Source organism: Chiloscyllium punctatum, chromosome 14, assembly GCF_047496795.1.
Source record: "Chiloscyllium punctatum isolate Juve2018m chromosome 14, sChiPun1.3, whole genome shotgun sequence".
NCBI classification, from domain to species: Eukaryota; Metazoa; Chordata; class Chondrichthyes; order Orectolobiformes; family Hemiscylliidae; genus Chiloscyllium; species Chiloscyllium punctatum.
In genome coordinates, this window is record NC_092752.1 from 30,923,890 (window position 1) to 30,939,718 (window position 15,829).

The window sequence follows — 15,829 nt, forward strand, 5'->3', positions numbered from 1 at the left end:
GTGGGCAGAGATACCTAAGAAAGCACATGCAATATGCCTTAATGATTACCGCTCAGTGGCTCTGACTTCAACAATCCAAGATGCTGATCACGGCCCACATTAACTCCATTCTCCCAGCCGACCTCAATCCCCTATAATTTGCCTATCAACATGACAGGTCCACAGTGGATGCCTTATCCTTAGTCTTGTATTCATTCCTGGAAAATTTGGACAACAAGGATACTTACATCAGTCTCCTGCTCATTGACTACAGCTCTGCTTCACACCATTATCTCCTCCAGACTGATCTCAGAACTCCGTGACCTTGGTCTTGGCTCCCCCCTTTGCAACTGGATCCTCAGTTTCCTGACCCACAGACTGCATTCAGTGAAGATAGATAGCTGCATCACCTCCACAATAATACGCAACACAAGACGCCCTGCAGGATGCATCCTCAGCGCCCTATTGTACTCCCCGTACACCCAGATAGCGTTGCCAAATTCTGAATGAACGCCACCTCTAAGTTCACTGATGACACCACTGTAGTAGGACATATATCAAACTACAACGCGTCAAAATACAGAAGGGAGATAGAGGGTTTATTGAAATGGTGCAATGAGAACAATCTGTCTCTCAACGACAGAAAAACTAAAGAACTGATCATTGACTTTAGTGAGAAAAAGAGAATATGCCTCCATCTACATCAATGGAAGTGAGGCCGAAAGGGTGGCCAGCGTCAAATTCCTTCTGGATGTAGGTTTGCTCGCTGAGCTGGAAGGTTCATTTCCAGACACTTCGTCACCCTACTCGGTAATATCTTCAGTAAGCCTCCGGGCGAAGCACTGCTGATAATTCTTGCTTTCTATTTATATGCTTGGGTTTCTTTGGGTTGATGATGTCATTTCCTGTGGCGATGATCTTTTTCTCAGGGGGTGGTAGATGGGGGTCTAACTTGATGCATTTGTTGATAGAGTTCCGGTTGGAATGCCATGCTTCTAGGAATTCTTGTGCATGTCTCTGGCTTATCTTATAGGATGGATGTGTTGTCCCAGTCAAAGTGGTGTCCTTCCTTATCTGACATTTCCATCAACTGTTATCAAATATATATAAAACTATGCTTTTGAAAGAAAGGAATAGATGTGATTTTGTAAAATGACAGTTTCCAAGTAGACTTACAATGGAGGAGAGGAGGCAGAGTCTGCAATCCACCATACCTGAGAGTTAAAACTCAGCTCAGCATGCAAAGATTTTCTGCAATGAAATCTTAAATGTGCATTTAAAAGGACAAGTTTACGACCCGTGCACACAGTAACTAGACAGTATCTTTCCCCATTGTTTAGTGTCCAAATTTGGGATGCAAATAGAACCCAAAAACATTGTTAAATAATATCCAACCTTGTATATGCAGAATTTTAAAGGAAAGCTGCTTCAAAGAAGTCCAAAAAATAAAGATTATTTTAAATTTTGAACATTAGAAAACACAAATAAGGAAATAAACTGCTGTTCATTCTGTGTTTATCTCATGAACTAGGCAACATAGGTAGAATCTCCTCTTTCCCAGGGTGACAAAAGAATGACATTAGGGGGGTGCTCTTCCAACAAAAGCCACCGCCTCCTCAGTGGCATTGCTGGATGTCAGAATGCCAGCTTCTGATTGGCTAGCAGATCGTATACAGAACCCCTAAGGGTCTTGAATCTTCGCAACGGTCTTCTGGTGGCCATGCTAATGCCCGATTAGCATGTGGTTTGGCAGCTCGTCCCTGAAAGACGTAACATGGACAATCGACTTTATACAGCTATTAAATGCTATTCATCCTTAAATGGTTAGGAGTTTCAGAGTCAAAGAATAGTATTGGGCACATTAAAGGTAGTTAATTCTGCCGCGCCCAAGACCCAAAATTTCTCATGAACTCAAGCTCTTTTTATTTCAACACAAGTGCCTACAAGTTGTTAAGCAAGTTGAGTTGTGAATTGTCGACCCGGCAGGCAGGAAGGTTGCACTCTTATCAGCATCTTCTGAGGTCAAAGGTTCTAGCGCCATATTTAAAGACCAACTCAAGAAGACTTCACATCTTGCAAGTCTGAGCATTGCTTCTCACCATCCCCACCAAGTCTCAGGTCAGACAAAAACCTGGCCCCTCTGTTTAGCAATGCCTTGATGGAAGTTATGTCCCAAGGCCATCCAGCAAAAAAGGGAGCTACTCTTCCCAGACATGATAGTATGCAGTCAGTCTAGGGAGAGAGGTTGCAGAGAAGGTCAGCACAAGTCATGCTTAGAAAAGAAACAAGATCCACTGCAGGAAGAGCATTAAAATCTCATACATTATGCAATAGTAAGTGGCACATTTGACACACTTAAGGTCATTGCTCAGATTAACTGGACCACTGCCCTAGACCTGCAAGCCTCAGTATTCCATAGAAGATTTGGCCTAAAGGTTTTACAGTCACTTCATGATGTAAGTGTTCGTTCTGGGCATTGTGCTTCCACTTACTTGCAAGAATCCTTACAGGATTCAGATGCTTACACAATCAATGCATGATTATAAAGCTCTCATGCATCCATTGCCATCACAATCCATCTTTTTGTTTGGGTTTGTGGAATAACTAACTCCACAACATGAGAGAGGAGACCCAAACCAATGTGGGAGTGCCAAAGTTTCAAATCATCAGCCCTTTTGAAGATTAGGCCATATATCAGATAGGGATGGATTGTGACCATTCTATACTGATTAGGAAACAGGATTGTTACAATAAAAAAACATTGCAGTCTGCTGGTCTTGGATGTATAGGCAGTGTCAGACATTGTTCTATGTAAGGGACTGTGTGTTTATCCCAACATACTCCTTTCCATCTCCACACAGGTACTGGCAACCACAAGATGAGGATGAAGGTCACATCCTGCTCCACCACTTCTGAGAATCTATTGTCTTTGAAACATCAGAAGAGAGACTGGCACAGCATTTAACTGCTAACTCCACCAGCACAGAGACATCCCCTCATTGTGTCCATTATCTAGAAGAGATGCAGGGCACAGTCTGGTGGTGCCACACTGACATAGGTCTGCAGCCAGTGGAAGAAGCGTTGTCTGAGGACTTTTTTTACTCAGAGGTGTGCTCAGCCCCATGCAGATGATGTGCTTCTGTACACAGCCATAAGTGACATGATAAACACGTAGAGATTCTAGAAGCACTAACTTGATTAGAGTGGAAGATAGAGGAGTCTATCAAAATTCTGTCTACTATAGTGGCTTGGCATGTCGTGCTTGGCTATCACCAAGGAAAGCTCACAATCACCTTGGACAGTCAGGTCCAGAACAGCCAGTGGATTGAGACATACGCTCACACCTGCATTCTGTGGAGGAGAGTAAGATGAGAGGGAGATTTGCAAACTTCTACTCACTTCAGATGCCCCTTAATATCAGGGATACAGGGAAGTTCCAGCAGGGACCCACAGCAAGGAGAAGCACCAGTCAAGAGCCTGTGCAGCATCATTTGAGAACATGCCAAAGGTGTCCTGCCTCTGTACTTCCCCACTACCAGTGATGCCATTGTTTAAAACACATTGGCCCAAGCAGAGTGCAGTTGAATCTGTGCAGGAAGTTTTCAGCAGGCTGCCTAGGCCCTCTAATTATCACAGCATCAGGGTATACCAGTGAATAGGCTCTCGCCACCTCATCTGGGGATGTCAGGGCAGCATCTGGACACAGTGGTCAGCAACAAAAGATGAAAATGTTTTGAACACATATGGGGTATTGTGTGTTCATTACGTGTAACTGTTCTTTACTTCTGTAAATATGCAATCACTTACACTGTTGTTACAAGTGCTGCAGTCACACAATGCCAAGAACTGCTGAAATGCACAACTGAGATGTGGAAAATTTAATTCTTTATTGAGATGGAAGGGAAATGCTTGGATTTGTGCAGCCTACAACTGTGGAAAAACAGTCACTGAGGAAGCTGAGCAATCCTAATAGTGCAGCAAAGGAACCTAATGTTATAGAGTCATACAGCACGGAAGCAGAACCTTTGGTTCAACCAGACCATGCCAAACATAATCTCGAACTGAACTAGTCCTAGCTGTCTGCACTTGGCCCATATCCCTCCAAACATTTCTCATTCATGTAATTATCCAAATGTCTTTTAAATGTTGTAAATTTACCTGCATCCACCACTTCCTTGGAAGTTCATTCCACAAATGAACCACTCTGCAAAAAAGTTGCCCCCACGTGTCTTTAAAATCTTCCTCCTCTCACCTTAACAATATAACCCCTAGTCTTGAAATCTCCCACCCTAGGGAAACGACACCTCCCATTCTCCTTATCTATATCCTCATGATCCTCTATAAGATCACCCCGCAACCTCTTAGTTTCCAGTGAGAAACGTCCCAGCCTATCCAGTCTCTGCTTATAACTCAAACCTTCCATTTCCAGCAATATCCTGGTAAATCCTTTCTGACCTTCTCCAGGTTAATAATATCCTTCTAATAACAGGGCAACCAGAACTGGACACAGTACTCCAGAAGAGGCCTCACCAACATCCCATACAACCGCAACATGATGAGACCCAGGACTTTAGGGATAGTGAGGGAATAAAGCATCTATTGATATCAGATAGGATGTGACAGAACTGAGGAGCATTCTTCAAGATGACTGTTCCTTATTTTGCCTCCTCTTTGCTCGATGCAAGGCCTACAATCCTGCTCACCTCCCTTCTGGTGGGTGTACGCACTATGGTGCTGCTACAGTTGTGCCAATACAAAGCACAAGTACAAAGGCTCGCCTTGTCCTCACATTTTAATATTTAAGTGCTCACTGTACTAGCAAACTGGAATAAAATAATCTTTATTTAAAACAATGGTGCAAAGCAAAAAGGTTCTCAATTAAAGGGCTATGTCCCGAAGAACATAGTGGCCCCTCTCAGCCAGTTGGTTTCTCAAATAAATCATAAAAGCAGTGATAAGTCAAGAAAGTCCCAGTCTCACGCTCTCTTTGAACAATTCTGAGCTCTGTGCCTATTTGATAATTGGCCAGTTTGGAGGGTGGAGGTGGGCAATGAGTCTAAAGTATGCCTTGAGTTGCAGGCTTCCAAACCAGGGGATATAGTTATTTTCTATCTACCTTCCCCCTTCCCCTGGATAGCATGGCTTCTACCTTACAGAGGGTGGTGGGAAACTAGAACTCATTGCCTGGAAGGGTGGTAGAGGCAGAAACCCTCCTACCAAAGAAGAAATATTTAAATGTACACTTGCCATGCCAAGGCATGCAAGACTATGGGCTAAATGATGAGAAGTGGGATTAGGTAGTTATTTTTGACTGGCGCAGACTCAATGGGCTGAATTGCCTTTTTTGGTGCTGTAGACCTCTATGACTGCCCTTGTACTTTAGACCTTGGTATAAAGGCAGCATTCCATTAGCTTCTCCTTGCCCACTAATAAGGAAGTGCAGCTAAGAAGAACACCTTCAGGATAAATCAATAACCAAATTTCTGACATTTCAACTCCATTTCAATTTGTTGAATTTGGTGCACTTACCCATTGAGATAAACAGATAATCTAAATATTATTTAATGTATTATCAAAGCATTCTCATGATTAAAAAATTCTGTTGCCATTTTCTATAAATGTACTGTAATAAAGTATTGTGCCTGATAGGTACTCATTAATTTGGATGAGAATCACATCCTTCCCTCTGTCAGCTAACCCAGGACCCAGCTGAGGCCCTTAAGTGGTCAATTAAATAACAAAAAAAAACTGGTTTGTGCTTAATCTCAGAGGTTTACTTGGTTGAATGGCTTGAGCATTGGAAAATTCTTCACGGCTTTGTCTTCTCACCTTCAGTGCTCATAAAGAGTAATTATTTTATGCAGGGAAAAAAGTAACCGGTAACAGTAAACAACAAATTGTATTGCAAATCCTTCCCTTAATCAGAAAACAAATTCAACTCACTGAGCTAATATTTTCATCTGTCAATCAAAAGAACTAATTCACAAACCGCAAGAGTGAAATTGTCTGATGAGAAGTGTCTGAGAATTAACAAACTTCACATCTTGAATTGTACTACAACATTATAATGTGTCAAGAAGTTAGACTGAATCAGTTTATTTCAACTGATAACGTTGGAATTATATACAATAATATATCAGTATATATTCTGATAGATTTATGTATTTGGTGAGTAGAACTGAATTATTCTCCTGAAGGCAGAACTGTTGTGTCATGACTACTACCTTTATGGCTGAGATGTTTGACAACTTTACAAAGGAAACCAACAGCCCTTACTAATGTGAATAAATTATTGATTCAATACAGAATTTAAAACTTCTCCAACAGATGGCCTTGAATTCTTGAATAATATTTAAAGTTTGAGATGAATAATACCAGTGTACAGAAATAGTACATTTTTCTCTCTTTGAAATGAGGGCAAGCTTCAAATATCTTCAAGACATGTGAGCCAGGAAAAATTCTGGGTTCTCTGTGAACTATCAAACAATGAATCTTACCCCTGGACAGACTTCTCTGGGATCCCAGTCTCTGATTTGCATGTGAGGAACCTGTAAAATTCTCCACGTGGAGTAAGTGAGGACTGCAGATGCTGGAGATCAGAGCTGAAAAATGTGTTGCTGGAAAAGCGCAGCAGGTCAGGCAGCATCCAAGGAGCAGGAGAAGAAGGGCTTATGCTCAAAACGTCAATTCTCCTGCTCCTTGGATGCTGCCTGACCTGCTGCGCTTTTCCGCAACACATTTTTCAGCTCAAATTCTCCACGTGGCCATGTAAAGGCCACTTATCATCCAGATCTAAATACTGAGGCGTGAAGCGGCTTGGGGACAAAGGAAACCATTGAACATGGGTGTCAGGTGGGGAGCAAATGAGGGGAACCTCCATCACTGGCTCCTTTTGAGATCAGTAACCCTTCCCAAAATTAGCGTACCGTGGGATGCCAACTTCTTGGCTTCCTCTCCCATCCCTGCCACAATGTGACAGACAAATCTTTGTTCTGTGGCTCCAGCATTTTAACAAGAGGGACTGCTTGCTGTCTGGAGCCCAGCAGTGGCCAGCAGCTCTCAGGCATGGGTCTTCGGCTCATGGGGCAGCTGAAATTGGAAACCATGCCATCAGAAATAAAAAACTAGCTGCTTCACCCACAGATGGATACTGTAATTGTGTTGGTTTTGACATCAGCCATTCCTGATTGTTATCAATCAACCTTCTTCTTAGAATCTATCAGAACCCTACTTTATTCATATAACATAAATCTTGCAGAAGCATCACATATACCAGGTTTTGATATCTGACCGGAGGGTAACATTTTCAAGAGGAAGGGATGTATTGTCTCATATTCCATTTTCAATTCAGTCCATTTCTTGGAAATTGTTGTACGGGGGCACATATGTCACTATAACGTGTATTGTGCAGCATCACTGACCATGGGGTGCCCACGAGCTGGCTGAAAATAGCATGGCAAATTTAAACATTTTTCTTTAATCTCTATGCCCCTCAGGTGAAGTATTCAAGGCTTCCTGGCTGCTGTTCTCTATCAACAGATATACAGTCATCATCTTTGTGGGTTGGAGGTCTCAGCTGGAGGCCAGGCACATGATGGACCCAGTAGGGGGGTCTTTGAATGGAGTTTCCCCAGGCAAGAAAAATATCAGCAACTAGTTTAGATTATATTAGATTAGATTAGATTACTTACAGTGTGGAAACAGGCCCTTCGGCCCAACAAGTCCACACCACACCCGCCGAAGCGCAACCCACCCATACCCCTACATCTACATCTACATCTACCCCTTACCTAACACTACGGGCAATTTAGCATGGCCAATTCACCTAACCTGCACATCTTTGGACTGTGGGAGGAAACCGGAGCACCCGGAGGAAACCCACGCAGACACGGGGAGAATGTGCAAACTCCACACAGTCAGTCGCCTGAGGCGGGAATTGAACCCGGGTCTCCGGCACTGTGAGGCAGCAGTGCTAACCACTGTGCCACCATGCCGCCCAACATTGTTGGGGTGATTCTTCCTCGGAAGAAATATATAACGGTACACATAGAGCAGAGGGTTGTGGCGGGAGTATTTCTTTTCAACTCTACCCCTTTAGCAAATAAGTTAAAAACTGAGAAAAACTCGTGTATAATTAAGCCCTCTAGCCAATAATGGGGACCACAGGGTTTAGTGAGAGAGAGGAACTGAAGGAAATCTGTATTAGTAGAGGAATGCTTTGAGAAATGTTTGGGAATGAAGGCTGATACATCCGCAGGGCCTGATATTTTACATCCCAGAATGCTTAAGAAAGTGGCCCTAGAAATAGTAGCTATATTGTTGGTCGTCATTCTATATTCTTTAGACCCTGGAACAGCTCCAACAGACTACAGGGTAGCTAATATAACTCCACTATTTAATGATTGAGGGAGAGAGAAAACAGGGAATTATATACCAGTGAGTCTGAAGTCAGTAGTGGAGATGATGCTAGTGCTTATTATCAAGAATTTTACATCAGAGCACTTAGAAACCATTGGCAGAATCATCCTCAGTCAGTATGGCCGTACAAAAGGGAAATCATGCTTAACAAATACAGCATTCTGGAATTCTTCAAGGATGCAACCAGTAGAGCTGTTTGGGAGAGTCTGTGGTTGTGGTTTATGTGGACTACCATAAGGCTTTTGACAAAGTTCTACATTACAAACTAATGTGTAAAATTAAAGCACTTGGGATTGAGAATAGTGAATTGACATGGATAGAAAATTGTTGGGCACACAGGAAAACAAAGAGTAGGAATAAATGGTTCTTTTTCTGATTGGCAGGCAGTGACTAATGAGATACCTCAGGGATCATTACTAGGACCCTGCTAGTCACAATATGCGAGGGAATTAAATGTAATATCTCAAAATTTGCAGATAACATAAATCTTGTGGAAGGGTTAGCTGTAGGAGGATGCAAAGGTGTTGCAGTGTGAGTGGGTAAATCATGGCAGATGTGAGGTTATCCACTTTGGTAGCAAAAATAGGCATGCTGATTTTAACTTCAATGGCTATAAATTGAGAGAAGGAATGGGTCTGGGTGTCCTCATGCACCAGTTGCTGGAAATAAATGTGCAGGTTTTTCTTTATTCACCCATGGGATGTGGGCGCCTCTGGTTAGGCCAGCATTTATTGCCCATCCCTAGTCGCCCAGAGGGTAGTCTCAGAGTCAACCACATTGCTGTAGGTCTGGATCATATGTAGGCCAAACCAGGTAAGGATGGCAGTTTCCTTCCCTAAAGGATATTAGTGAACCAATGGGGTTTTCCTGACCACCGGCAATGGATTCATGGTCATCATTAGATTCTTAATTCCAGATTCTGATTGAATTCAAATTACACCATCTGCTGTGGCAGGACCCCAGGACACCAGTGTCTCTGAATTAACAATTCGGCGATAATACCACGAGGCCATCACCTCCCCATGGAGCAGATAGTAAAGAACGCAAGATGTATGTTGGCCTTCACAGCAAGAGGATTCAAGTACAGGAACAAGGATCTCTTGCTACAATTATACAGGACATTGGTTGAGCTATATCTTGAATACTGTGTATAGATTGGGTCTCCTTATCTGAGGAAGGATGCTCTTGATATTGAAGGACTGCAGCAAAGGTTTATAAAACTGTCTCCTGGGATAGCAGAACTGACCCTTGAGAAAATATTGAGTCTGTTAGGATTGATTTAGTGGAGTTTAGAAAAATAAAGGGGTATTTCATACAAAATTCTCACAGGACTGGACAGCTTTGATGCAGGGAGGACATTCTCAATGGTGGAGGAATCCAGAACTAGGAACACAGCTTAAGATGGGGTAAACCTTTTAGGACTGAGATATGGACAAATTTCTTCACCCAGAAAGAGAATGGTGAGCCTGTGGAATTGACTATCACAAAGTGGTTGAGGCCAAAACATTGCGTTTTCAAAAGGAGGCAGGTATAACTCGTGGTGAAAGGGACCAAAGAATATGGAAGGAGGGCAGGATTAAGGTATCGAGCTGGATGATCAGCCATGATCATACTGAATGGAGAAGCAAGTTCGAGGGGGGTCACATGGCCTACTCCTATATATCTATTTTCTATGCCTGCAGTTGAAGATAAGACATTTTAATATGATGTGCTGGAGTAGGTTCTAATAATAAATTAATAATTGGAACATAGAAACCATTATGCCTTAAATGTAAATGCGTTATGGTATTTTCAGTGATGCAAGTCCCATGAATGGAAGACAGGCAAAGAAGAAACATGCCAAACTGTCATATTTGGCAAAATATATTTGCATAACCACCAAAAATGCTCATTTTATTCAATAGATGCCATCAAATAAATGATTTGGGTATGTATAATGGTTCTTCAATCAATTTTAAATAAACAAATTAAGAACAAACATACCTGAATCAAGAAGTGAGGAATTTTCAGGGTCTTTAATACTTCTGTGCAACAGATTTCCACAAAAAGAAGTTGGCTAGTAAAGAAGAGATTACAGGGACATCATTATAATCCTACAAATATAAAAGATTATCAGACAAGAAATTATCACTGTGATATTAGAGAAATGAATCCTGTGTGCATTTGAATGACATGGCAGCACAATGGCTCAGTGGTTAGCACTGCTGTCTCACAGCGCCAGGGACCGGAGTTCACTTCCAGCCTCAGATGACTGTGTGGAGTTTGTACATTCTCCATGTGTCTGCGTGGGTTTCTTCCAGGTGCTCCAGTTTCCTTCCACAATCCAAAGATGTGCAGCTTAGGTGAATTGGCCATGCTAAATTGCCCAAAATGTTCAGAGATGTGTAGGTTAGGTGCATCAGCCAGGGGTAAATGTAGAGTAATAGGGTAGGGGGAATAAGTTTGGGTGGATACTCTTCGGAGGGTCAGTGTGGATTTGCTGGGCCTAATGGCATTCTATTCTATTCTAACAAAATACTATCCATTTTTCATTCCAAATACTAATGCATTTCAATAGAATAAAGGCCCTGTAGAGATGCCAGAAGAATGCCAAACAGATTTGTGAAGCTTTCAGATGCTAATGTTACAATATCCAGCCTTATATTTTTAAGCAAATTTATTTTCAAATACCATTCGATTTCAGTCATAGTGCACAATGTACTTTACAAAGGTCGCAAACATCTCAATTTTTGGGATAAAATATTTAAAATTTATTTTAATCCTATTCTGTAATAAACTTAAATGTCATTCATGTTAATATTAAATTAAATTAAAAATGTTTTGGCATCCATTGTCAAGACAATTGGTGAGATATTTGTACTTCTTTCCTTCTAATTTTTCCCTATCTCCAACTGAACTTGCTAAAAGGAATTATTTTCATGGAATAAACTATCATAACATTTCATATTTCAATTTGATATATCTAGCAGGCAAGTGATATTTACAGTTTCTGCATTAAAATGTCTCTTTCTTTTAACCATGTGAAGCTATGCATCAATATATGCAGCAATGTACTGGTGTCTGTAAATATGTAATTTTAAAACAATCTCCAGACATGTTAGCAAATTCACAACAATCTAGTGTTGTGTGCGTTATTGGCACCTATAATGATTACTTCCTTAATTATGCTGTTACAGCATTGTTGTCTTGATAAATTCTTTTGAGAAACATTAATATCTCAACAATCATCAGAAAAACTCATAAGGCAAGTACCTATCACATTCAACTTTTGCAAAATGAAAATATGGTAACTGAATTCATTACCGTAATTTCAAGAAATTGTTAATTTCCAGAGCACTTTATAACCACACTACAGGAATTAATTTCTCTCACGTGTATGGCCAAAACCTGTTAATTGAAATTTATTTTGCCTCCTCGACAACTGGGTAATAAACCTTACCCAGTGTCAACAAAGACAGATTTCAATTCCAGCCTCTGAGCAGGAATTGTAAATGTAAACCTTGCTTAATTGTACCCTCACCAAACACCCAACTATAGAAACCCCACTGCAGCCTGGCTGAGATTAATTATGTTGTATAGAACTGGGATGAAAGCTTGAACAGCCATAATCATTGTGATTCAGTTGGCAGCTGAATAAAGAATCTGCCATCAGTCATTTCGCTGAAACATGGAAAGAATCATTCCCTGATTGTCTCAAAACAGATTTTTTTTGCTTTTACAGAACTCCACTTGCAAGGAAAATGTGAGCTTTCTATTGTTTGGAGTAAAATTCCATTAGTTTTGACATGGCTTTTCACCATCATCATAATCAATACTAGACTGCATCAATCTTTTTAGTAAAAATGCGAATAAACTCTGGGATACACTCAGCAAAGGATCCTCCCTTTTCTCTAAGCACATTGGGTTACATTTTTTTTTGTTTAAAAAAGCGGACAATCTCACAACCAGGATATAATTTCATATCACTGAGGAATGAACAGCAAGCTGCTTGACCATCACCAAATGGGGAGAATAACTGGACTAGCAAAAAGAAAGGAAAAGAAGAACAGGAAAAGACAATTCAGTGCTTGACAATGTTCCAGTATTTCATCAGATGATTGCTGATTTTTAAAATAATTAACCTATTTTTCTAATCAACCTGTTCAGAGATGTTATTACACACGTCTGGAGCAGATGGACCTCTCAGTCCAGGGGTAGGGACACTATCACTGACCCACAAGAGGTTCGTCAAATGATTGCTGATTCTTGTATTAATTCCATCTACTTATCTGCCTTTGTTCTGAAATGCTTAACACTCCTGTCAAACAAAAATATATTGCTCTCAATTTTGAAATTTTCAAATGACATGGCCTCAACAACTTACCAAAAAAAGTTTGACAATTGCTCCCTCCTTTGTGCAAAGTGTTCACTGACATCACTTGATTGCCTCACTCTAATTCCAATCACACGCTCACTTCTCTCTGACCTTCTCACTCCACACCACCAGAGGAAACAGACTACACAGTTAAATGTGTTTTAGTCAAGTGTTTTAGTCACTGTAACGGGGCTAAATTAAAAAGCACAAAGTCAATAATGGCTAGTTTACTATTGGGCCCATGAACAAACTGGCATAGGGTAATAAAAAGAGTTAGAGAGTTGAATGTAAGGCTCATATATTGGTGATGAAGAATTGGGTTTCCACTTGTGGCATACTAGCAGCAGTAAGAAGGAGCTGTTCATCAAACACATTTCAAATCAGCTACTCTAGGCCCTGTATCCTGGTGGATCAAACAGAATTATGCAGAGGACTTTAAATCAAAATTAAGAAAAAGGACAAAGGGTACCTAGACAGTAATGATAAAGACAATGTGACAGGGAAGCGCAGAATATAAAAACCAAAGATTTCATAAACAAATAGGGTCAGAGTAGGGAAAAGTAAGAAAAAGACAGTGTGATTGTACAGAGTGCAAGTTTTGCTGAAAAAATACATTTTGTCAAAAGTTCTCATTTTGTATATGTCAGCACAATTCAGTATATATTAGATTATGGATATAAGATAAAACCCAATATTTGTACAGCATGAGATGAGTGTGCTGACTGATTGACTCTAAGTCTGCATGGACACTTGATTGGTAAATGGATTCCAATGGAACTGTCGCACTGAAGAAAGCAACAGATAATAATGATTAAAAGTTCAACTGCTAAGTTTTGTATTAAATTTAAAACCAGGCACATGAACACTGATTGGTCAAGACATCACCAGGCTGTCACCTGTTTTGCTGTGTTGAAGCAGGCACAGTTCATGTACATGTTCTTTCTGTCTGCAAAGAACTGTGCCTGTGCATTAACATATGCAGCTTCCAGCACACCCAAGTACGTCACACCGCAAGCCTGACTGGTAACCTTAGATTAGTTGTCAGTGTAATTATTTGCACAATCAGGAAAATATAGAAAATGCTGTACAGTTGCAGAATCACATCTAATGTTAGACACCATGTTGTGGTTTTTACAAGGACAGGCTGGTTGGGTAGGGTCAGTACAGTGTATGCCACATAAGGCCAAAGGGCTATGCTCAATCCAATTATAGAGTCATAGAGCTGTACAGCATGGAAACTCTTCGGTCTAGCACATGAATGCTGACCAGATACCTTGGATAAATCTAGTCCCATTTTCCAGTGTCTGGCCCATATTTCTCTCAAGCCTTCCAATTCATATTCCCATCCAGACACCTGTTAAATGTTGTAATTGTCCCAGTGTCCGACTACTTCCTCTGGCAGCTCATTCCATGCACACACCACCCTCTATATGAAAGAGTTGCCACTCAGGTCCCTTTTAAAGCTTGCCCCTGTCACTTAAACCCTCAAGTTTTGGATGCCGCTACCCTGGGGAAAGGACCTTGGCTATTCACTCTATCTACACCCCTAATGATTTAACAAACTTCTATAAGGTCATCCCTCAATCTCCAACGCTCTAAGGAAAATAACCCCAGCCTATTCAGCCTCAGGGGCAACACAATGGCTAGCATAGTTGCCTCACAGCATCAGGAACCCGGGTTCAATTCCACTCTGGGGTGACTGTGGAGTTTGCACATTCACCCATGTCTACATGAGTTTCCTCCGGGTGCTCTGGTTTCCTCCTAAAGTTCAACGATGTGCAGGTTAAGTGGATTGGTCATGCTAAATTGCCTATAGTGTCCAGGGATGTTTATAGGTTAGATGGATTAGCATTGGAAAATGCAGGGTTATGGAGAATGTGTGGGGTATGTGTCTGGGTGGAACGCTCTTTGGAGAGTCAGTGTGGACTTGTTGGGCCAAATGATCTGTTTCTACACTGGAGGGATTCTATGATTCCCTCCCTATATCTCTAACCCTCGCAAATCTTTTCTGAATTCTTTCAAGTCTCACAACATTCTTCCTCTATCAGAGAGATCAGAATTGAATGCAGTATTCCAAAAATGGCCAAACCAATGTCCTGTACAGCCACAACAGGACGTCTAACTCCTGTACTCCATCCACTGACCAATAAAAACAAGCTTACCAAATGCCTTTTTCACTATCTGTGACTCTACCTTCAAAGAACTATGCGCCTGTACTTCAAGGTCTCTTTGTTCAGCAACAGTCCCCAGGACCTTACCATTAAGTGTACAAGTCCTGCTTTGATTTGCCTTTCCAAAACACAACACCTCACAAGAATCTAAATTAAACTCCATCTGCCACTCCTAAGCACAATGGCACATCTGATCAAGGTCCCATTCTACACTGAGGTAACCTTCTTGGCTCTCCACTACACCCCCAATTTTGGCATCATCTGTAAACCGGCATGATGGTCCAGTGGTTAGCAGTGCTGCCTCACAGCGCCAGGTTCGATTCCAGCTCAGGTGACTGCCTATGTGGAGTTTGCACATTCTCTGATGCGTGGGTTTCTTCCAGGTGCTCTGGTTTCCTCCCATGATCCGAAGCCATGCAGGTTACGTGAATTGGCAAAGCTAAAGTGCCCATAGTGTTCAGCGGCATGTTGGTTAGGTGCATTAGTCAACGGAAATGTAGGGTAATGGGTCTGGGTGGAATTGTTGGGCCAAAGGGCCTGTTTCCACACTGTCGGGATTCTAATTCTTATTTTACTAACCAGGTTTGATTCCAGCCTTGGGCAACTGTGGAGTTTGCACATTTCCCCATGTCTGTGTGGGTTTCCTCCGGGTGCCCCAGTTTCCTACCATAGTCCAAAGATGTGCAGGTTAAGTGAATTGGCCATAGTGTTAGGTGCATTAGTCAGAGGGATGTGGGTCTGGTTGGTTTACTCTTTGGAGGGTCGGTGTGGACTGGTTGGGCTGAAGGGCCTGTTTCTATACTGTAGGGAATCTAATCTAATCCAGACCTCCTATGTTCACATCCAAATCATTTATGTAAATGACAAAAAGCAGTGGACCCAGCACTGATTCTTATAGCACACTGCT

At 41.5% G+C, this 15,829-nt stretch overlaps 1 protein-coding gene across 6 annotated transcripts in view; it reads right to left on the reverse strand.

Moving 5' to 3' along the window:
- Positions 1–15,829, reverse strand: part of inpp4b (inositol polyphosphate-4-phosphatase type II B) — a 940,291-nt gene that overhangs the window by 226,514 nt on the left and 697,948 nt on the right. For all 6 annotated transcript variants that reach the window (XM_072584130.1, XM_072584129.1, XM_072584133.1 and 3 more), the window contains one exon: positions 10,381–10,453. In XM_072584130.1, the coding sequence (XP_072440231.1) occupies positions 10,381–10,453 (73 nt within the window). The remainder of the gene's footprint in view (positions 1–10,380; positions 10,454–15,829) is intronic.